General features: G+C 39.3%; 3 protein-coding genes and 1 long non-coding RNA gene across 4 annotated transcripts; 1 reads left to right on the top strand and 3 right to left on the bottom strand.

Annotated features, from left to right (window-relative positions):
• Positions 1 to 73: 73 nt before the first annotated feature.
• Positions 74 to 1,142, bottom strand: LOC131355862 (uncharacterized). The gene is made up of 3 exons (XR_009204955.1): positions 978 to 1,142; positions 713 to 772; positions 74 to 154 (listed from the first exon to the last, which is right to left on the bottom strand). It is a non-coding gene; the product is annotated as an uncharacterized LOC131355862 (long non-coding RNA).
• A 329-nt stretch (positions 1,143 to 1,471) lies between these two features.
• On the top strand, positions 1,472 to 11,642 carry si:ch73-71d17.2 (RPA-related protein RADX). Its single transcript, XM_058395758.1, has 15 exons — positions 1,472 to 2,084; positions 3,475 to 3,626; positions 3,717 to 3,888; positions 4,157 to 4,265; positions 5,727 to 5,818; positions 5,969 to 6,094; positions 6,174 to 6,281; positions 6,392 to 6,565; positions 8,149 to 8,270; positions 8,347 to 8,420; positions 8,500 to 8,577; positions 8,666 to 8,715; positions 9,083 to 9,376; positions 9,471 to 9,623; positions 10,748 to 11,642. The coding sequence occupies exons 1-15, from the start codon at positions 1,484 to 1,486 to the stop codon at positions 10,870 to 10,872; spliced, it is 2,430 nt and encodes an 809-aa protein (XP_058251741.1). The 5' UTR covers positions 1,472 to 1,483; the 3' UTR covers positions 10,873 to 11,642.
• amdhd1 (amidohydrolase domain containing 1) lies at positions 11,078 to 15,336 on the bottom strand. The gene is made up of 9 exons (XM_058395759.1): positions 15,130 to 15,336; positions 14,907 to 15,013; positions 14,462 to 14,526; positions 14,097 to 14,374; positions 13,058 to 13,283; positions 12,473 to 12,597; positions 12,291 to 12,384; positions 12,045 to 12,205; positions 11,078 to 11,755 (listed from the first exon to the last, which is right to left on the bottom strand). Exons 1-9 carry the CDS (start codon positions 15,264 to 15,266, stop codon positions 11,650 to 11,652), a joined length of 1,299 nt encoding a protein of 432 aa, XP_058251742.1. The 5' UTR covers positions 15,267 to 15,336; the 3' UTR covers positions 11,078 to 11,649.
• Positions 15,337 to 17,125: 1,789 nt separating this feature from the next.
• Positions 17,126 to 22,460, bottom strand: snrpf (small nuclear ribonucleoprotein polypeptide F). The gene is made up of 4 exons (XM_058394003.1): positions 22,318 to 22,460; positions 21,671 to 21,796; positions 18,461 to 18,525; positions 17,126 to 17,444 (listed from the first exon to the last, which is right to left on the bottom strand). The coding sequence occupies exons 1-4, from the start codon at positions 22,318 to 22,320 to the stop codon at positions 17,378 to 17,380; spliced, it is 261 nt and encodes an 86-aa protein (XP_058249986.1). The 5' UTR covers positions 22,321 to 22,460; the 3' UTR covers positions 17,126 to 17,377.
• Positions 22,461 to 22,691: the final 231 nt, after the last annotated feature.

The raw sequence follows: 22,691 nt of genomic DNA, 5'->3' as shown, positions 1-22,691 counted from the left end.
CTATTGATATCCCATACTGATCTTTGGTACATTAACAAATAATAAAGTGTTACATTTTTTAAAGAGTGCTTACTTTGAGGTAGGCAGTGACTTTCTGATCGATCTCCACACTCAGTTTTGAATAAGGAGTGACCTGATACGTTGAGATCAGTTTCTGTTTATATAAGACATTCATGTAAACACAATGTGCTACAACATCTAAATATACCTATAAACTAATATTGTTCAATAACTTTAATGTTATTAATTAGTCTTGGTAAATCAGGTGTTTCTGGTCCTATATCTTGTTCGTGATTGTCCTATTAAAAAGTTTATAATCATTTCAACCCTGGGAGAAGAAAATCTTTTGACGTCTGTGAGAAGCAGTTAGCCTCCTATAATGCTTTTTTAATAATTTTTCAGTGAGGATTCTCAAGTAGTTCAACAAATTGTGATAAAATAATCAAAATAATATAAAATAATAAAAAAATAATCATGATCTTAATGATCTTATTAATTATAATGTAATTATTATTAATAATAATAATAATTTAATTATGATTAATAAGATCATTAAGATCATGATTATTATGGGAGAAGAAAACACACAATGCACTGATTTAGGTTTAAGGTGCTTGAGAGAGAGAGAGAGAGAGAGAGAGAGAGAGAGAAAGAAAGAAAGAAAGAAAGAAAGAAAGAAAGAAAGAAAGAAAGAAAGAAAGAAAGAACTCACATGTAGTTGAGGTTTAACAGGACCGTTGGAAATGGGTGGAAAGGATACACCTTTATGATTCTGTATGGAGTGAAAGAAAGTCACACCAACATGTTTTTACATAAAGTTATCAACTTTGTTACAGTAATATTAATGATAATAAAATAATAAGGTCTATATAAGAAATACAGTCTAGCCTATGCTGAATACAAAATAAAATAAAATAAAAAATTAGGCTATATCTTTTATTTATTTGGGTAATAAGTAATAAAGCAGAAAGGCTTACTGTTTTGTTTTTTCCAGTTCTGTTAATTGCCCGCATTGTTGAATTTCTGGGTGTCCGTCTGGGTATAGGCTATATATATTTTTCTTGAAAGAGTAAAGAGGCAGTGACAAATGGGTTTTTAATGTAATTATTATTATTATTATTATTATTATTATTATTATTATTATTATTATTATTTAGCACAGCTTTGCCATTAGTGCTGTTTCTGCGTCCTGTCTCTTGTCTTCAGCATCCATAGTTACAGCACGCAAACACGCCTACACTTAATTACTGCGGGAATTTTTTTGCTTTATGCATTTATAATAAATGCCACTGAGATATGCAAAGATGTGAGACATGGCAAGCAAACTGCTGGACCTATAAGATAACTGATTATTTAATAAATTTAAGAAGAAGAAGAGAAAACGCTGCTTCTGTTATCCAAGGAACGCTGTGGTTATATGCGCGTGCAGGCGCCTGACTCCATTTCCCATCATGCCCTGCTTTGTTATTATCGTGTAAGTAAAATGGCCGCTCCGTCAAGCTGCTCCGGGCACTGTGGGCTTCAAAGAAGTCTAAATAAACTCTTGACGAATCCGTCTGGGTCTCCCAGAGTCAAAACCCAAGCAGAGCCGCTATATTTTATTTCTCTTGAGCGCTACGGAAGAGACCCGAATTTCGCCGTGTATTTCCCAGACAGTATTTCTATGGCGGACAGTCTGTATGATGCTACTGTTACAGACGGAGACTGCAGAGTGAGAGTGTCTCTGGACCCCAGCCTGAACAGACTGATTCACAGAAATAAACTCTGCTGCGGAAGTGTGGTGAGAAATGTTGTGTTCTCGGCAAGTAATGAAGGTGAAGTGAACAGCAGGACATTTCATATCCGTAGCCTGGATGTGGACAGTTCAGGCAGGAGCGACGCTGCTCTCCTCTCCCTGTTCTCTGTTAATGTGGACTCACTGCCGTGGGTGATGACCGACGAGCCGAGCCTTGTCCCGCTTAGAGCCCGCAGGAGTACTTACCTCCCCCTGTGGAATAATCACGATTTCAGTGGGGAGACATGGAGGTACACACCTCCCTCTGAGACCGGCCTGGAGGACTCTGAGGAAGAGGATGTTGTGGAAGGTAACTGATCATCTCAGCTTCTCAAACAACGGATAATTTCCCCCAAATAAGGTGCTTTTATTGTGGACACACATTATATTGAAGCGACACTTTTATCTGGAAACCCAAGCATAATAGGTCACTTTAGTGCATCTGCACTCATCCACAGTTTATCACTTCTCCACCACAAACAGAGCAGAGAGTCTCAATCATCAATTCCACTGACCCCCGCACTAGATACACTATATTGCCAAAAGTTTTGGGACCCCCCTCCAAATCACTGAATTCAGGGCCCGTTAGTTCCAGTGAAAGGAACTCCTTAAGACTTCAGCATACCCAGACATTTTGGACAATTTCATGCTCCCAACTTTGTGGGAACAGTCTGGAGATGATCCCTTCCTGTTCCAACACGACTGCACACCAGTGCACAAAGCAAGGTCCATAAAGACATGGAGGAAAAGGCCTGGCTCACAGTCTCCGTTCTAATTCATCCCAATGGTGTTCTGTCAGGTTGAGGTCAAGACTCCACACCAAACTTGCTCATCCATGTCTTTATGGACCTTGCTTTGTGCACTGGTGTGCAGCCATGTTGGAACAGGAAGGGGGAAGGGGAATGACTATTCCAGTAGACACACTGTTATGTTTTGAACCAGTAACTGAACCATTACTCCAGCTGCAGAGATGTAAAAGAGATGTTAGTTTAATAGTACAGTTCATTTCTTTTCATTCAGTTGGTTATTTAAGTATATTTTCAGCTAATACTTTTGAGGTTCACATTCCTACTCACTGCATTCATGAAACACTGTTTTGACAGATGGAATGGGACGAATGCAGTGATAATAAATTGCATGAAATAAACCCCAGTATAAAAAGAAGATCCACCCATAACTTGTAAGTTCATTTGCTTAGCATAAAGGCATCTGATAAATGAATAAATGTAAATGGAAGTCCATGCACATCCACACTATGTTCATTGTGAGAGACTAGTGCATGGGTTTCTGTGCCAAATTTGAAGATGTACTTCATTTTCATAATAATTATTTACAAGAAAATCGATTTAGATGACTTAACTAAATTTTAAGTGTGCAATAAATTACATTACTGTTACTTTTACTGCTCAGTTTATTGCACTTGTAATAACACAACACACAGTATCACTGCTTTGCATATACTGGCCTTTCCTTCACATATCTGGTGTTCACTTTCCACTCATGGGTATTACCAGGACTTCAGTCAGTAGTTGTGTGGAAAGCTATTTGGGGTTCAGCCAAAAGAAATTGCAAAGGAGTGTAATAGGGATAGGGTATTTTTCTTTTTTCCACATGATGCTTTTTGTTAATCCAGTGTGTTGTTGTGTTGCAAAGTAATTAATGTTGTTAATGTTCAGTTAATTCATTTGCCTTTTGAACAGATGCACAGCCCGTAGTGTCTCTAGCAGAGCTCCGTCGTCGCTTCCTTAGTGGCTCTCTGCGTCGCAGAGGAGCTCTGTGTGTGCGGATTCTGCACAAATCCAGGTTGATTTATTATGGGAAAGCAGATCAGAGCTGTGAATGTCCATACAAGGTCAGAGGTTATGATTATGAGTTGACATGAAACATCGGATTTACTCTTTCCTGCTTCTAACTCATAGTTTACCTCTTCTGTCTGTGACAGGCCGAGCTACAGGTTGGCGACGGCTCCATGAGTGTGCGTGTGGTTCTGTGGAACAGTGTATGCTTAGACTGGTACCGGTGTCTGCAGCCTGGTCACGTTTTAAGACTGAGTCGGTACAGAGTGAAGGACAGCTACAGCAGCCGCAGCGGAGAAGATGCAGGACCGAATATTGGTATAAAGAAACATCCCACATAATCCCTGCTACTGTTCTCATCAGTGTATATCATAGATACAATTCATTCAACTGCATTCACCATACCAGAGAACAGGGCTCTGCTATTCAAGCCTCTCCTCTGAAATTGTTTTCCACCCACCCAAGTATAATTGTCGCAAGTGTAAAAAAAAAATCCCATTCAGGCACTTGTTCACTGCTTTCTGATTTTTAGTATTTGGCTTTCCTAGCATTGTAACCTCTCTTTGTTTCTTTCCTTTTCCATCAGAGATCAGTCTAAACTCTAGGAATCCTGCTGCTAAAGTTGCCATCATCGCAAAGCAGCAAGTTTCACCAGAGTGGGGCTTACCAGACCTGCCACATAACTTCCTCAGCGGGTACACCGCATTTATTTATTTATTTATTTATTTATTTATTTATTTATTTATTTATTTATTTATTTATTTGAAGCTTTTTTTGTAAAGACATTTATGGCATTTGGCAGAAAACCTTATTCAGAGCGACTAACAGAAGTACTTTGAAGTCTCTGTCAATAAATACAGCCTAATACTGAGACTAGGTCATGGACTAAGAATACCATCAGTTTGGACAGACAGTTGTGAGGTAATATAGTAAAAAAAAAAAAAAAAAAAAAAAACCATGCATATAAACTGAACATTTGGAAGACAGCCAGTGACGTTGTTCAGACATCTACAGGAGGTTTATTCAAGGACAGGACAGAGAAGAGACTTGATGCATACCTTCCTTGTACCCTGAGAGCTGGTATGAGTAGTCGAGCAGTACCTGCACCCACTCTGCAAGCTTTAGATCACCCATTCACTCTATTATATGTATTAGAGAGTATATTATTATTATATATATTATATATATAATATATATTATATATTATAACTTCATAAAAGCATTGAAAGATATTCATCATACATGCCTATGACTGCAGCAGATGTGCCTTTCACCACCACAAACCTGCAGTTTGTCTAGTAGCAATCACATTGTGCTTCTTATAAGAGAACAATCACCATAAATTCTTAATTACATTTAGTCATATTTTCCAAGATTATACACTGTTTTTTTGTTTGTTTTTTTTATTTCACTGCTTTGCAAAGCACAATGTGTTCAGGTTTTTTATCACAAAGTTGTGTGTGTGTGAATTTTTTGGCAGTTTTGTAGTACTGATAAAATGATTACTCTGTTTGCACTTTACCATGAAATATATTAGTGTAAAATTTTGATAAATTAACATAAAATTGTGCAAATTCTGTGTTGAAATTCTGTGTTTGACAATTTAGAAACAAAGTGAGTCACTGATAAATATTTTAATTACAGAAGTTGTTTAAGTAATATTACTGAAATATCACTTGTGTCTGTGTTTCTCTGTAATCTCTGTTCCTCTTTCCTGATGCAAATGTAATATTTTTACAGTGTCTGATACACCCACCTGCCTTCTGACCACTGAATATTTGACTTTTTCAAATCTCTGTTATCTCTTGTCTTATAAAGATGATTTGAGCAAAAGTTTGTGGGACACCTTACCACTTTATCACCTTTGTATCACCTTGGATGCCCTCCCCTGCCACAAAGTTGACTAAAATATTACTAATGCTCTGGTGGATAAATGCCACATTCCAAAATCTAGTGGAAAGCCTTCCTAGATGAGGAGAGGTTATTATAGCAGCAAATAGAGGACTAAATCTGGAATGTGATCTTCAGCCAGGGAGCTAGGGATCTAGGGATGATCGGTCAGATGTCCATACGTTTGGCAACATGGTGTATATTCATTGTTCCTTGGTTGTTATTTTGTGCACCTGTATGTTCACTGTGCTTCATGTCTTCTGCAGAAATGAGCTACAAACTTCTCCTCCTGGCACCATCTGTGATGTTATTGGTGTGGTTGTTTTTGTGGGGCGGCAAGAACGTATCAGAAGTAAGGGTGAGACAGCACTACACATACATCACTCTACGAACGAAGTGAAAATAATCAGGCGTGTGTTTTTGTTGAAGTAGCATAGCACAGTGTGTATTAAATAGACAGCCATTTCTCTACTCTCAAGTCCTTTGTTTGGTTTTGTTTTGTTTTAAGATGGACGGAGGTCCGAATTTGAAGAGTACCGCTGGCTCCAGTTGGAAGATGGGACCACAGATCAACCAGTCACCATCAAGCTTTTTTCAACATCACAGCCAGACATCCAAAGCCGAATCCAACCAAGTAAGATTTGTTCTAGCCACATTTTTTAATATAATGCAAAACTAATATCTTTATAATCTTTTTCTCTTTTCATTCTCAGTGGCACTCATTGTTTGTACTAGGCTCAAGCTAATAAGGAATACAGTTGGCAGTGCTACAACCATTGACTATCTGAGCAACACTTCATTTACCCAGGTGTACTGCACAGGTAGCACACACACACATGCACTCTCTCTCTCGCACTCACTCTCTCTCTCAACCATCTAGCTATTCAAAAGCATTTGCTTTTCTGAGCTCTGATTGTCTGATGGCACACAGGCACCAGCTCCCACTCTGCAATGCCATACAGAGGGATCCGTCCAGTCAGACAATTCCTGCAGTGGTTGAAACAAGTGGATGAGGCCAACATGCTGGAGAGGGCTGTAATGGGAGGATACTTCAGTTATCCTCCCCTGCCTGTTTCTCTACAAGGCTTTATGGAAAGCAGACACGGTAATAAAATATGAAATTAACTCCAGTGCAAGGTGGGCTACTTTCTTTACCTTAAATTGACAGTCTAGATCAGGGGTGTCCAATCTTATCCGCAAAGGGCCGGTGTGGGTGCAGGCTTTCATTCCAACCGAGCAGAAGCCACACTTCTGGATAAGATTGGACACCCCTGGTCTAGATTGTTTGTTTAATATTAGCTACAGTACAGATACTCATAGTCCAGCCTTTCAGCAATTCCAGTCCAAGCATTGGGGATTAGATTGACATGGACAAGATTATTAGCCTATAGACTGTATTATTATAAATATTGTCAGTGATTAGAATTAGAATACTTTCAATGATACGTCACATACGACTTTTTGTCTCTAATTATCCTGTGTGTTGATTACCTCTGCCTTGTGTGAGACAATGCTGTTGTCTCGATGTAAATGATGTTCCGTGCAGATTCATTTAATATTTTATATGCATTAAGAACACATGTCCCTTGAGAACATGGGGTCAGATATTTATTTATCCTTTATTTAGCCAGGAAAGTCCCACTAAGATACAAGAGCTGTTGTACCAGGGAGTCCTATTCAAGATGGCAGCAAAACATTTTTGCATTTTCACACCTTAAATCATACACCAATCAGGCATAACATTATGACCACCTGCGTAATATTGTGTTGGTCCCTATTTTGCTGCTACAGCAGCCCTGACCCGTCATGCATGGTGTATTCTGACACCTTTCTATCAGAACCAGCATTAACTTCTTCAGCAATTTGAGCAACAGTATCTCGTCTGTTGGATCGGATCACACGGGCCAACCTTCGCTCCCCACATGCATCAATGAGCCTTGGCCGGCCATGACCCTGTCACCGGTTCGCAACTGTACCTTTCTTGGACCACTTTTGATAGATACTGACCACTGCAGACTGGGAACACCCCACAAGAGCTGCAGTTTTGGAGATGCTCTGATCCAGTCGTCTAGCCATCAGAAGTTGGCCCTTGTCAAAATCCTTACGCTTGCCCATTTCTCCTGCTTCTAACACATCAACTTTGAGGATGTTCACTTGCTGCCTAATGTATCCCACCCACTAACAGGTGCCATGATGAGGAGATAATCAGTGTTATTCACTTCACCTGTCACTGCTCATAATGTTATGCCTGATCAGTATATACAATACATAAAACAACACAGGAGAAATGGGGGTAAAGGGGAAGACTCAGGGGCCATTGCAGTGATATCCAGAACACATTTCGCCTCAGGCCAGGAATGATGTAAAACAGCAACATGTTTCCTTTAGGGAAGTTTGTAAAAGACCTTTAAAAGTACTAAAAGAAGGGAGTGTTCATAAGGTAATTGTATTTTTCTAAGGTCATTCCATACCCAAGGATAAAAAAAGAGAAAGCAGTTTCTGAATGCACTGTGAGTATGGGTATACTTGCTAAGAGAGAAAGAATATGGCAACAAAAACGTCAAAAGTAGTTCTACACTTTCTTTTCTTTCAATGGAATCAATGGAATATAGAATGACAGTACACTGGCAGCACTTTGTCCTCTTTGAAGAACACTTAACATTGAAATTGTGTGTTTGTATTGTTCAGGTGAGGCAGGTCTGATCAGTGGAGGAGAAATGAAGCTCCAGTGTGACAGGCTACACTACAGAGAGAGAAAACGCTTCGTTGTTCAGTGCACCATCACGGCAGCGTCTTACCACAGCAGACGGGTACAAACACACACAGCATCAGGAATTTCTCACATATATGGGTTATGCTAAAAATCTTCCTCTTTCTTTCTTTCAGGAAATGGGGAGGATGCAGAATACAGACACACTAACAGCTCAAATTAGTCCTAGAGTGGCAAGACAAAGAGAAGGGTTTGTGTTTGTTTCTTGTGTATTTGTCCATAATGTGTCTTGTATCAGCCTTGTGATAGCTACACTGTTTATATTGCAGGTCCGACCCTTTTAGAACTCCAACAAAGAGGAAATTGCTATTTACCACTGGCGCTTCCAGCAGCACCCCCAGGAAGAGGTAATGTGTATGAACGAGAGAGAGAGAGAGAAAGAGAAAGAAAGCAAGCAAGCTCTGGATTTTTCTGTTTCTTTTCAACTATTGGCAGGTTGGCACCACCTTTTCAACAATCATCAACAGAAGAGGATACAGAGAATGGTGAGAGATCTATGCACACTTTTTATTAAAGATCTTACTGTTTTTAGAAGCTTTAGAAGTAGCTGCTAAAATTACAGCCCTCTGCTTCCCAAGGGAACTCTCCTTCACATCTAATACAATACCATGTTGAAACTAGTGTTTGTTTGCCTCGTGGAAGGAAATGAGGCAGAGGTGAACAGCCATATTCTGTCTGAGGGCCAAATGTGAAAAGAAACCTGAAATTTGTTGAAGCACAATTGTCTCTGATTATTGCAAGTATATAAGCGTATGATCTCATTTCAAAATTTGAAATGAAATGTTTGTATTAAGGAGTAATGCAGTTGGTTTGGGGCAGCTTATATTTTGGAATGTCTTATTCCTTCTGCAGATTTCTCTCTGTTTGATGGTGCTATGGAATTTCTGGTTGGAGACAACGAGGATGAAGAAGACGATGATGAAGATTTCTTCACATCACCCAGTAGCCCTATGCAGTTCCACCTTGGTATGGTTCATGTTGCCCCTGAGACATTACCGAGGCACTTCTGTTATGAACGACGACACGTCCAAGCAGCGGTTGTGGGGTTGCAGCCCAGCAGTTTCCACAAAGTCCTCCCACACAGAGAGCTGGAATCCTTTAGCCCTGCCCAGTGTTACACTGGTTACTTCACCTTAACAGTGAGAGGTTGGATTGATAAGATAAACAGATGTGTTTTCACACATGACCCATATCAATCAACATTATATATGTGAATTTGTGCTTTTGTGTATTTATGCAGTTCTGTCAGATGGAGTGATGCTGGATGTCATCTTTTTCCCTGCCACTCCTGGGAATTTGCACTGGAAGCCCCTCCCCCTGACACATGACAACACATGGGAGTCCGTCCTTTCACATGGTGGCTTCTCTTCACATGCTCCACCTCCAAGCCCAGGTAAAAATAACCCCTTTATCCAGGCCAGCTTATAAAATGCTTTATATTCTTCATTCAAAACATACATGGATCAGGCATAACATTATGACCTCTTACAGGTGAAGTGAATAACACTGATTATCTCCTCATCATGGCACCTGTTAGTGGGTGGGATATATTAGGCAGCAAGTGAACACTTTGTCCTCAAAGTTGATGTGTTAGAAGCAGGAAAAATGGACAAGTGTAAGGATTTGAGTGAGTTTTACAAGGGACAAATTGTGATGGCTAGACGACTGGATCAGAGCATCTCCAAAACTGCAGCTCTTGTGGGGTGTTCCCGGTCTGCAGTGGTCAGTATCTATCAAAAGTATCCTTTAAGTATCCTTTAAGGTCCACATCACAACTTACAGAATGTAAAGGTTCTGCTACTAACATCTTGGTGCCAGATATCACAGCACACCTTCAGGGATCTAGTGGAGTCCATGGACCTAGACGGGTCAGGGCTGTTTTGGCAGCAAAACGGGGACCGACACAATAGTAGGCAGTGGTCATAATGTTATGCCTGATCAGTGTATCTTTATTCTAGTGTTAAGAAACTAATTAACCTGAACTCCTGTTAGAGATGTGTGTATTGTCAAATGTTCTGAGCTTGTTGTTTTTGAGGACTATTTAGTTATATTTATAGGAGAAAATTATGAATGTTGCTAGTCATAACTTTCATTATTCCTTGTTATCTCAAAACCAAAATTCGTTGTCTGTTACTTTCATAAAATGTGGCTGTAATGGCCTTATGTACACATAGCCATTTCAGTGAGGATTACTCCTCTGTAAATGAGGTGACAATGTTTTTTCCGCATAATCTTTTTCTAATCTGTTGTGTAAGAGTCAGGAGCCTTTTTTACAAGGATGTCCATGCATGCGTCTTGTTATTGTAAAGTTGCTGCTAATGTTTTTCACATGAACACATACATTTTACTCTGCCCTCATGTAATGTGCAAGTTATAAAATGTACTTTTAGAGTTTAGAGTATATATAAATGAGGATGGAAATGAATTCATTCAGATTGACCGATATCTTTGCAAGTAAACATGAATTACAATCACAAAGGTTCTTTAATGACAGCCTCTCTGCTTTTCCACCCACAGCTGATCTGATTGCCACTGCAGCACGGCTGACGAATCAGAGGATGGTGTGTGTGCTGGAGGCATGTGCGCTAGGTGGAGACACAGTAGAGCTCATCCTAAACCGTGCTTTTCCTCTGAGGAACTGATTGTACACAAATTTAAAGCTGAGATCCTCATAAGCTAAAGGTCAGCTGAAGACCTTTGTAGAATTTAAGCACAGAGGCAATGTGTCACACTCCAATTTCTTGGACATTTTTGGTTTTGTAAAAGAATGTACAAAATTTTTATTTTTATTCCTGAACAATACCCTTTTCACATACAAAGGTGTTGACTATTCTCAAATCCAACAGGTTCATTAAAAGTATTTATTTATATAAATGTAGATAAAATACATTTGATTCATGATTCTGTTTTCTATTTCTGGATAAGCATTAATGAAAGATAAGTATTAATCTGCCATTTTTCACACACCTTGCTGTGTACTGACTAACAGTAATATTGCTAGTATATCTGTTGAGTACAGAAATAGCCTTAGGTGTTATTGAACTATTCCTAAGAAATTCTGTTTCTCCATTTTATGTCAATTATTTATATCTTCACTAAAGGATGTGTATTAAGCCCCCTGGACAAAAAAAAAAATAGTCATATTTATCATTTCTTTACTAAAACCAGTCCAGTCAATGGAACATGAGAGCAGTTAGTATTGTTTTGCTTGGACATGAAGCACAAAAGGCAACCTCAGAGTCATGCCATGATATTGTAGTATACGCTGCTCATATTGGTGGATGTTACTACATTTTTTTGTTCAGGGGGTTAATGTTTGACTTCATAGCACCTTAATAACAGCAGTCAGGATTATTCCTGCAGATTGTTTAATACATTTTTACTCTCTTTGATTAAATCAATGTGTAATCAATTTACATTCAGAGATCCAAGACCTTGTCATTTTCATAAACAATGTTGCCTTTGATGATGACAAACCTCACCAGCTCCTGGTGGCTTCCAAACTGGTAGATAAGATGTTCCCATCTGCACAAAGTAAAAAGAAATGGTGAGACAATATGAGACTATTCATCCCATGAGACAGAATTTTGATGACTCAAAATACTTGAGTCGGAATTTCACATCTCTGAGGTGATCCATTTAACATTTATTATAAGTTTTACCTCTAGCTCTACCTCTTACACCCTAGGTGACAGTACCTGAGGAAGTAGTATACAGTGCATGAAGCTTTTGAACCTAACTGCCTCAAATCATGCTTATTTAATAGCCTTAAGTTTAGGTAATCTAAAGAATTTTGTGTGCTGATTGTGTGTACCGTGGGGCTTTAATGATGAGAAGATCTCCTTGTTTGCCAGGCTCCAAAGATCCATGTGACTGTGAGTGATTTAAAGCGTAGGCTGCGTTTATTGTGGCAGCTGCCAGAGCTTCAGTCATCGACATTTTCAGCATCACGCAGGCCAAGTGCATCACCATAGGCTACCGAGAAATAAAATGTTACACACATACAAACAATACACAGTATTTTAACTACAGACCATTAAAACATATATGTGTCCGTTACCATCGAGCAGCAGTACGCATTTGGATTAAAGTCACTTCCAAGTGATACAATAACTCCAGCATCAAGCATATCTCTAGCCCGAGGACGTGGAAGCCTGGTTTGAGGGATGATATAAATTTTGATTTCAATCTATTTTTGTAGTTCAGATCATTTTTAGGACAGTTTTTACTATAAACCTCTACCTGAGAATGTAGGCAGTGGTAGGCAGCAGGACAGCACACGTCTTTGCCCTTGCCATGGCGGCAATGCCCTCATCAGTCACTTCCTCTAGGTGACTTATGGCTAAAGCACTAAGCTCTGCCCCAAGCTAACATCAGGAGTGAGGACAAAAAGGCAATGTGTTTTATTGTTGTTGAATTTAAGCCTTGGTAAGCAGAAAAGCATCTCAGTACACACAAAGCATCAAAGCTTGTGATGGATGAGGTTCCTCTCCTGTCATCCAAGAACAAGAATCAAAAGCAGTTATAGACACAGACTAAACTAGACAGTTGAAAACTATTTTTCCCCTTAATATTCAACTCCCCATTTACAGTGAGTCTTTTCCCATAATTCCTGTTAATTAGCAATGGCAACAACAGCATAATGTAGGATAACAAAAGAAATGATTCTGCTTTGCACCTAACTTATATGACTCCTTTTAATTATGTGTAGGTTTGAGCCACATGAAGTGTGTTTGTTGAATCTCTTTGACCTATAAACACTCATAGTTTTAAATATATGAGGTATAAAAGAGATAGATAAACAGATATTACTGGATGTGTACACACCTGTGCAGAGTTCATAGGATGCAGCTCATCTCCATGAAAGTTGATGTTAAGGCCTATGTCTTTCCCAGCCTGGAGAATTTGGCGTGTGGAATTTAGATCAAAAACCCCTTTCTCACAAAACACGTCAATGTTGTCCACCTGCAGATTGCCTGCGGAAATCTGCTTTTGTATTGCAGGCAGCTGCACTGAGAGAATGTCCTCAGTTGCCTCCTCCATAGTCTTCCCTCTAAACATGAGCAGAAGTCAAGAGAGTGTGTGTGAGTATATGAAAGTGACAGAGAAACTATGTGTGGGTTTTTTTATGCATTAGATCAACAGTTCCTAATCCAATTCTAGCTGTCAACACATGAACCACAGTTCAGAAAGAAAATAAAGAACAGGATGAAAAGATGAGATGAAAAGACCTCTGTGTTTCAACACTTTATTTGACCTGCTTCTGCTTTGTGTATAACATGAGCCAGTATACACCGATCAGGCATAACATTATGCCTAATATTGTGTTGGCCCCACTTTTGCTGCCAAAACTTACAGGAATTAAAGGATGCTTTTGATAGATACTGACCACTGCAGACCGGGAACACCCCACTACTCTATGACTACTCTATACACTGATCAGGCAGACCATTATGACCACCTGCCTAATATTGTGTTGGTCCCCCTTTTGCTGCCAAATCATCAATGAGCCTTGGCTGCCCATGACCCTGTCGCCAGTTCACCATTGTTTCTTCCTTGGACCACTTTTGATAGATACTGACCACTGCAGACCGGGAACAGCCCACAAGAGCTGCAGTTTTGGAGATGCTCTGATCCAGTCATCTAGCCATCACAATTTGGTCCTTGTCAAACTCGCTCAAATCCTTACGCTTGCCCATTTTCCCTGCTTCTAACACATCAACTTTGAGCCTAATAAATCCCACCCGCTAAGTGCCTAACAAGTGCCATGATGAGTAGATACTCAGTGTTATTCACTTCACCTACCATGTGCTCATAATGTTATGCCTGATCAGTGTGTGAGCAATAATGAGAAAGAACTTTTCACCTGGGCACTGCATGTGCACCGCAGTATGTTGAAGATATCCCGATAGGCATGGTCTTCCTAGCTGCGTCTATAACATTCAACATTTTGAGCTCGGTATTAAGCTCCAGCCCATAACCGCTCTTACACTCCACCAGTGTAGTTCCAGCTCTCAGCATACGCTCCAGTCTGCCCTTCAACCCCTGCAGCAGAGTTTCTGGACCTGTTGCACGTGTGTGTGTTACAGTGAAGTGAATTCCCCCACCAGCCTCATGCACCTGCATGTATGTGGCTCCAGCTAACTACACATAAACACACAGAATATATTAGTATGCATGCCATGACCCACATCTTCACATGTGAACATGTGCCATGACCCACAAGTTTACCTTCATTGCAAACTCATGCACTCTGTCTCCAGCCCAAACTGGATGAGTGTGTGCATCAACCAACCCTGAAATAAAAAATTAGATGACTTAATATTATCCATCTATACAGCTTATCCTGCACAGGGTCACAGGGAGCGTGGAGCCTATTCCAAAGGATTTGGGCACAAAGCAGGGGTAATACACTGGAGGGCAGAATGCAGGGCATAACCACACACCCATTCACACCACACACTACATGCAGTTTACAGACACCAATCAGCCTACAGAACACACAGATGCCTATCAGGCTACATTGAATTGCATTTCTTCAGAGTGGGGGAGGAATCCTCCAAAGCATGGGGGGGGCAGGATTCTAACCCCAGCCCTCCCAGAGGTGCAAGGTAAACATGCTAACCACTAAACCACTGTAATTTAACAAATTTAACAAAGTAGAATGAGTACTTACCAGGGAGAACACACATGCCAGTCGCATCCAAAACTTTATCAAACACAGCTTCTCTGTAGTGGGATTCGATGTAGTCTGTCGGTCCCACGGCTTCTATAAGTCCATTACTAGAACAGACAGACATAGACACAGGCAATGCACAAACATAACAGAGCACACTTTCATTCCAGGCAAGTGTACACATTCTTACATAAATATACTCATGCTTTCAGGAATCACTTACTGTCCAATTACCACACTTGCATTCTCAAGAATTGCCAGATTCTGCATTCCATCTTTGGTCAGAAACTGTTCACCATTTTTACACACCATAACCACCTGTTTGGCATTTTTCACTAAAAGCCGAAGACTGTCAGACATTTTGTAGCAGCTTATCCTCTTAAAACACAAGCACTTTATCAGAGCTGAGTTCACATTTACACCAGACACATGAAAAGGCAGGTAAATATTTAGCAAAGTTAAAATGAGGCAACCAACTGGGCAAAGGTCTGCTAGGGGGAGGAGCACAGAGACGAAAAATAAATGGTTGGTGCTGTGGGGTGGGGGATGTCTCCAAGTGAAAAAATGTGAAAATCAACCATTTCACCTATTTTGCACACATTCAGTGACACACCCAATCTCTCAAATCCATGTGATGATTAAATATAAATAAATAAATAGCACCAATTCTCAATTAGGTTAGGTGATAAAATATTGATGTGATACAATTAGACCATTTTTATAGCCTTTATTTGTCACATATACATTATAGCACAGTGAAATTCTTTCTTCGCATATCCCAGCCTTGGAGGTTGGGGTCAGAGCACAGGGTCAGCCATGATACAGCATCCCTGGAGCAGAGAGGGTTAAGGGCCTTGCTCAAGGGCCCGACAGTGGCAACTTGGCAGTGCTACAGAAATGTGACTGACTATTATTACTGAATATTAGATCTTATTTTAAATAGGTTTTTCTCTCAGATGAGATCATAACTTTTTTGTAGACGTTAAATCCAAGTAGGTGAGTTTACACATTTTAAAAAAATCTTACTTAAAAAGCCCTCACTGTGGAATCAACAGTTCAGGGGGTGGAGTCAGAACTGATCTAGCTCCTCCTACCTGGGCAGAGTGACAGCTAAATAAATGTGGATGTTATTTAGTGTTGTACATTTTGGCTTACAGGAACTTGATCAGGTCTATCTCCAAAACGTGGCACTGTCCTTACACTTACCTCATTCGTTACAACTGAGCAGTTTAGAATTGAGGCACATTCTCAAGGGTGGGGATTTGAACTCGCAACTTTCTGATCATCAATCCAACACCCAGTGAGCTACAAAATAAAGGCTAAACTTGACACCTGCACCGTGCTCTATAATCAATATACAGGTTTATTTTTAATATACCCCACCTCAGGTTCGAAAGTAGTTCAATGCCACAGGAAATTTCCACACCTGCTAACACTGTGATATAACAAGTGTTGAGAACTTCAGCTGACATGAATAAACTTAAAGAACATGTTTCACCCATAGGCCTAATATAGCTTCACCTTTATCCTGACTGAAACAAACCAAAGGCAGGCTGCTACTTGCTCTCTGTAAATGATAACAGGCCCACAGAAAATGTTCATGTATGCCACAATTTCAGAGAAGCTATCATAGACACTAATAATGTCTGGGTTGGTCTCTTATTTTGTATGACTCTAAGATCCAAAGTAAAAACTTCTATAGACCACAAAAAGAAAATTTACACAATGTTCCTGTAGGAAAAAAGTCAGTACTGAATAATTGTCATATCTATCTCATGTATCCAGTTTTTTTAACAAAATGTTACTTACTGGCTCACAGTTGGTGCAGGACCGAGTACCTGTAAAGGTGGGCCAGTTGCGATGGTTCCATCATATTTTGCATAACTAGTATTACTAGATTACTGCTCTTGTAAAGAATATCTGTGCCAATGTGTCAGGTACATTTGCATGCCACATACAAGACACTGCTCAAAACAGTACCCCGCACACACCTCTCCTCTTCTAAAGGACACAACACACTGTTAGTGTAATGAATCCCATGAAATTAAATACTTTCCCCAAAGACTAGCATACATCAAGCCTGACTGTATGGTTTGCATGAGAGAGGAATAAAAACCCTACAAAATAAATCCCTATGGCTGGTGTAGCCACAGATAGTGAACCATCAAAGTGAACTCTTTCAGAAACTTCTGTCTTTTATTAAAAAAAAAAAAAAAAAAAAAAAAAAAAAAAAAAAGTATTACATTTTGGCCAAATTCAAAGGCTGAGATCATCGGTTCTCCAAGTGCATTCAAGAAAACAAGCAAGATACAAAATGCATAATTTTATTTGCATCATTGTGCATCCAGAAATTATGCTTTATAGTGTAAAAAAAACACCACATGAATTCACAAAATGAAGAAACAAAAAACTTCAAATACAACTAGACAAACTAACCCACACATTTTTAACCCCAAATCTATAATTCCACGTTACTCCCGCATCTCTCCATCCTCTTCCTCCTCTTCTACTCCTCGTATATACAAGACATTGTTACACCTGGAAAAACAGAGGAGATGGATTAGTGAGCTTTTTTTTTTGTTGAAACAAAAGATTTGTGTAATGAAATCTACAAGAAAATGCAATTAAAATAAATATAAACAGTACACAAGATTAAATGGTGGAAGTAAGTGTTTCTCATGGCAAAGTGAGTGAGAAGCTTCCTGGGCCTGTGTGTGTTTGACTAACTGCTTTCACATTACCTCATTAAAATATTTCCATTAATCCAATTCTGTTTTCTGTTTTATGGTGAAATTATGATAAATGCATCAAACTCAGCTACAGCACAAATAACCAGGGACATATGTGCGTTAAGCTACGGTACACAGCATCACCATAAACAGAATTAATGTGAGATTCAAACAGTGTGTCCCAAATCCTAAATGCACTAATCCATGCCAGTTTTGTAGTATAAATATTATGAGTAGAGTGTTCACACTCAAAAACTGCCAGATAATTAACATAGTGAACAATCCAAAAAGAACCAAAAATTTTGGACACTTCACACTTGCAGCTTTGCTTACGCAGAAATGGAGGAGGGGTTACACTCCAGTGCACAAGACATCTTCCAAATGTCTTTGGATTGTAAGATTTGTTTTTTAAAATAGAATTTTCAAAATTCACTGCATTCTGCTAAAGATAGCAGCATCACAATACATGTGTTTGAAACATGTGTACTGGAATAAGAGTTATACTTCCAGTTAGTAAATAAACATTTCAGTGTTCCACTTGAGACGATACTAACCCTCTAAAATTCATACACTGGACAGTGCATAATGTATATAGAATATGCATATAGTACACAGCTAAACACTTATTTAATGCTGAAATTAACCTCTTTCACTTAAAAGAGGTTTCACTTTAAACATTGGCCTATTTTCACCTGGGATAGCAGATTCCAACGTTACCCAATGCCGTTCAGCTACCTGCTGATAGAGGCGTAGGTGATGGGTGCTTCCTGTGCCCTGTAACAATGTGAATGCAATACATGGAGAGTGTTATAAACCTGCTGTTACCTGATTAACACCTCCCCAAGGTGACCCGACAAAGCTCCATCCACATACTCCTCTGTGTTCGCCAACTGAACATTAAACAAGGGAGAAGAAAACGGTCATTAGAATGAGAGTATTTCACAGGCTTGAGCAAGTTAGAAATAGACATATAGTTGTTTATACAAAGGCAATGTGCTCTGAAACAAAGGAGTCTTCTCCGAGACTAGTACTGAATAAACCCAGAAATCTCTTATAAAAGAACTGAATGTCACCTAAAATCTCTAAACATTACTACTGAAGGAGCAGCAACAAAATGCAAAGAATGAGAATTGTACTTCATTAAAAAAAAAACTCCAGTGTATTTCGTCTCAAGGGGAAAAATGAAAAGCTCTCAGTGTTTGATCGAATCCAAAGCAACGTGCCACGATAAGTGTATTTTAAACACGCTGAGGATTAGCTGTAGATTGGAGCTGTTTCTTGAGCTTATCTACAGCGTGATGCTTATTCATTCGTTCCCTTGCTGTCCAAACACATCTTTGTGCTGATCTGACACAAGCATGCTCATCTATCTGACACCAAAAACCAGGCCTCATAAATGTATAACTTTCTATTGTATCAGTGAAAAGATACAATGGCACATTATTATAAACATGCATTAAAGCTGTATGATTACAGCTATTTTATTAACCCAATTAATAAGCATAACATTATGATCACTGACAAGTGAAGTGAATAACACTATCTCCTCCTCTGTTAGTAGGTGGGATATATTAGACAGCAAGTGAACATTTTGTCCTCAAAGTTGATGTGTTAGAAGCAGGGAAAATTGGCAAGTGTAAGGATTTGAGCGAGTTTGACAAGGGACAAATTTTGATGGCTAGACGACTGGATCAGAGCATCTCCAAAACTGCAGCTCTTGTGGGGTGTTTCCGGTCTGCAGTGGTCAGTATCAAAAGTGGTCCAAGGAGGAACAGTGGTGAACCGGCGACAGGGTCATGGAAGGCGATTCTGATTTGTGTGCATTTTAAAATCTGCATTTATGACATCAGTACTTGTTATATTGCTTCGAGGAGCTATTAAGTTTATTTCTGTGCTTCTGTATATTGTGAATAACTTCATCTGGATATTATAAACTCTACTGAATTAAACTAAGATTTTTTCAGAAGACTTCGACTCTATAATATACAGTTAGAAAAGAGAAATGATTTATACCCGCCCTATTCAATTCAATTTTATCTATATAGTGCTTTTAACAATAGACATTTTCTCAAAGCAGATTTACAGATCATAAGAACTACAGTGCAAAAGGTTCAAGACTAATATTACACTTATCTGTATTTATCCCTAATAAGCAAGCCTGAGGCGACTGTGGCAAGGAAAAACTCCCTTAAATGGTAAGAGGAAGAAACCCTGAGAGAAACCAGACTCAAAAGGGACTATCTGGTGTTTACATATATATGTGGAAATCTGTAAAACTCCATTGTGACACTGTTAAAAACACTATTTCAATACAAATGACTGTAACTGAATTTATATTAAAGACATAATGCAGGAAAAAATCCAAGTTAATTAAAATACTAATCAGATGTGCATCAATTTTTATTTATTATATAATTCAGATTTTTACTTTCATTATTTTTACAAAGAAAAGAGTTGACACCACAACCTACTTGTGCACAGTTTCATAAAGTCACGAGTCAAACATCACCTAGATCATGTTGAAGTGAAGTGAAAGCAACAGCTAACAGTGGCTTTCACTTTACACATTATTTTTCCCCTATACAAATTGCTTTTTCTGCTAAGAAAATTTTGTTCTGACATTAGCTTAGCTAAAAAACCTTAGCTGCTTGAAATATTTTTCATGTCAGGTTCTACACGTCATGTGGAGTTAACTGGTTTGTACAGTGGCCGAGAACAGCAAAACAAAATAACAAAGGCGAGAACAATATAACAGTATAGTTTGCGAATGGAAATCTTACCGCTGATTGGATGAGACATCCATCACTCAAGATATACAAGAAGCAGGAAATTGTGTATCTAACTTTATGTCTTGTACATGTGTGGAGTTCTGCCTTCGCTTTAAACCAATAATGCAACTTTAAATCTTAAACATTATATATTTACACACTATATTGCCAAAGGTTTTGGGACACCCGTCCAAATCGTTGGAGGGACTCTTAATGCTTCAGCATACCAAGACATTTTGGACAATTTCATGCTCCTAACTTTGTGGGAACAGTTTGGGGATGACCCCTTCCTGTTCCAACATGACTGCAAACCAGTGCACAAAGCAAGGTCCATAAAGACACAGATGAGCGAGTTTGGTGTGGAGGAACTTGACTGGCCTGCACCTCAACCTGATAGAACACCTTTGGGATGGATTAGAGTGGAGACTGCGAGTCAGGCCAAAACTGGGACGTCTGTCTTTACATGCACATGAATTATGGAGTTGGCCCACCCTTTGCAGCTATAACAGCTTCAACTCCTCTGGGAAGGCTTTCCACAAGGTTTAGGAGTGTTTTTATGGGAATTTTTGACCAGTCCTCTAAAGCACACATGTGAAGTCAGGCACTGATGTTGGAGGAGAAGGCCTGGCTCACAGTCTTCGCTCTAATTCATCCCAAAGTTGCTCTATCAGGTTAAGGTCAGGACTCTGTGTCATGGGAAGTCATGTTGAAATAGGAAGTGGCCATCCCCAAACTGCTCCCACAAAGTTGGGAGCATGAAATTGTGCAAAATGTCTTGGTATGTTGAAGCATTAAGAGTTTATTTAACTGGAACTAAGGGGCCAAACCCAACGCCTGAATTCAATGCTTTGGAAGGATGTCCCAAAACTTTTGGCAATATAATATATAAAAATGGGAATTCATTCAGCACTACTTTGAGGAAGGACATTCATGCCATGATTTTGGATATACTGTTATATACTGTATCATGGCATAAAGATTTGTTCGCAATCTCTAAACACACACCTATAGAAGGCAGGTATGTTTCAAAGACAAAACTATTCCAGATTAAAAGTTGTAATGAGTGCTATAAGAGCAGAGCTGCATTCATATAACATATCCTGTCACTGCCAGCCATACTTCCTGCATATCTTGAGTGACAGATGTCTCTTCTAATCAGCGATAAGAATTCCATTCTACACCTATACCTAACCTTAACGGTTTGTCTAAATTGTCATTTTGTTTTGTACTTCTGGGCCACCGTAGAGTTTGTACACAGATACTGTACCTGCATGTTCATGTATCCATCCACAGACACCAAGTAACCTTTGTACTCCATCCCCCATTTTAGCTTCACCATCACCGGTTTCCCTGTCAGGCCGTTCAGGAAAGGCTTCGGATTCAGTGGCAAACTCTGAAAATGAAAATAAATAAATAAATAAATAAATAAATAATCAATCATGACGAACTTAAAAATGACTGATAAGAATCCAGGACTAGTTTCTCCACGCTGAGACTGTTCTGCGCTCTGATTGGTCAACTACATGGTTCAATCGCAGAACTGAGAGTCATTAGCCAATCGTAAAGCAGGAGGCGGGGTTTGCCGAAATACAGGTGGGGAGAAAAAAACCCACCGTATTAACTAATACTACTACTACCAGAAATGCTAAAGAAAAATAACACACCATACGAACATCTGGAGTAATGGACGATTGACGTGCGAAGAATACTAGACAACTGAGTACTTAGAACCAAGATCGTTTAGATGATAAATAAAGCTGGTCGATAGAAACGAACACCTTACGTTGTGAGCCGAAGACATAGCCGGCTAGTCGGCTAATCAATACACGAATCTGGCAATGAATAAAAACTTCTTCACATGTACTCGAGGAATGAAGCTGTGCGCAAAGTGAAAAGGGAGCTTTTATGACTTACCATGTTTAGAAAGGTAAATTAGGTTTTAATACCAAAAAAATAATTCTTCATTCAAAAAAGAATCTGTTTCAGAAGCGCACTCGCATGCCTTGCCGCCAGGAAAGGGAAGGACAACGAGTGACCTTTGAACCGAGAGTGTGGAGAAAATGAACACCAGCGACCTCCCCTGTCCTGGAGTGTGCAATTAACCTATACTCTGCCTTTGTATTGGAGATTTTTGTGATATATTATTATGCGACCAACAGAGGGCTCTATCTATCTATCTATCTATCTATCTACTTAAAGCATATGGGCACCTGGCTATCTACCAACCTAATATGACTTATGTGACAACCTAATATGTAAATTTCCCACTGGGATAAATAAAGTTTCTA

The sequence above is a fragment of the Hemibagrus wyckioides genome, linkage group LG07 (assembly GCF_019097595.1).
Source record: "Hemibagrus wyckioides isolate EC202008001 linkage group LG07, SWU_Hwy_1.0, whole genome shotgun sequence".
Classification (NCBI taxonomy): Eukaryota; Metazoa; Chordata; class Actinopteri; order Siluriformes; family Bagridae; genus Hemibagrus; species Hemibagrus wyckioides.
Note: the sequence above shows the minus strand (reverse complement) of the source record. Positions and strands in the feature narration are given on the sequence as shown.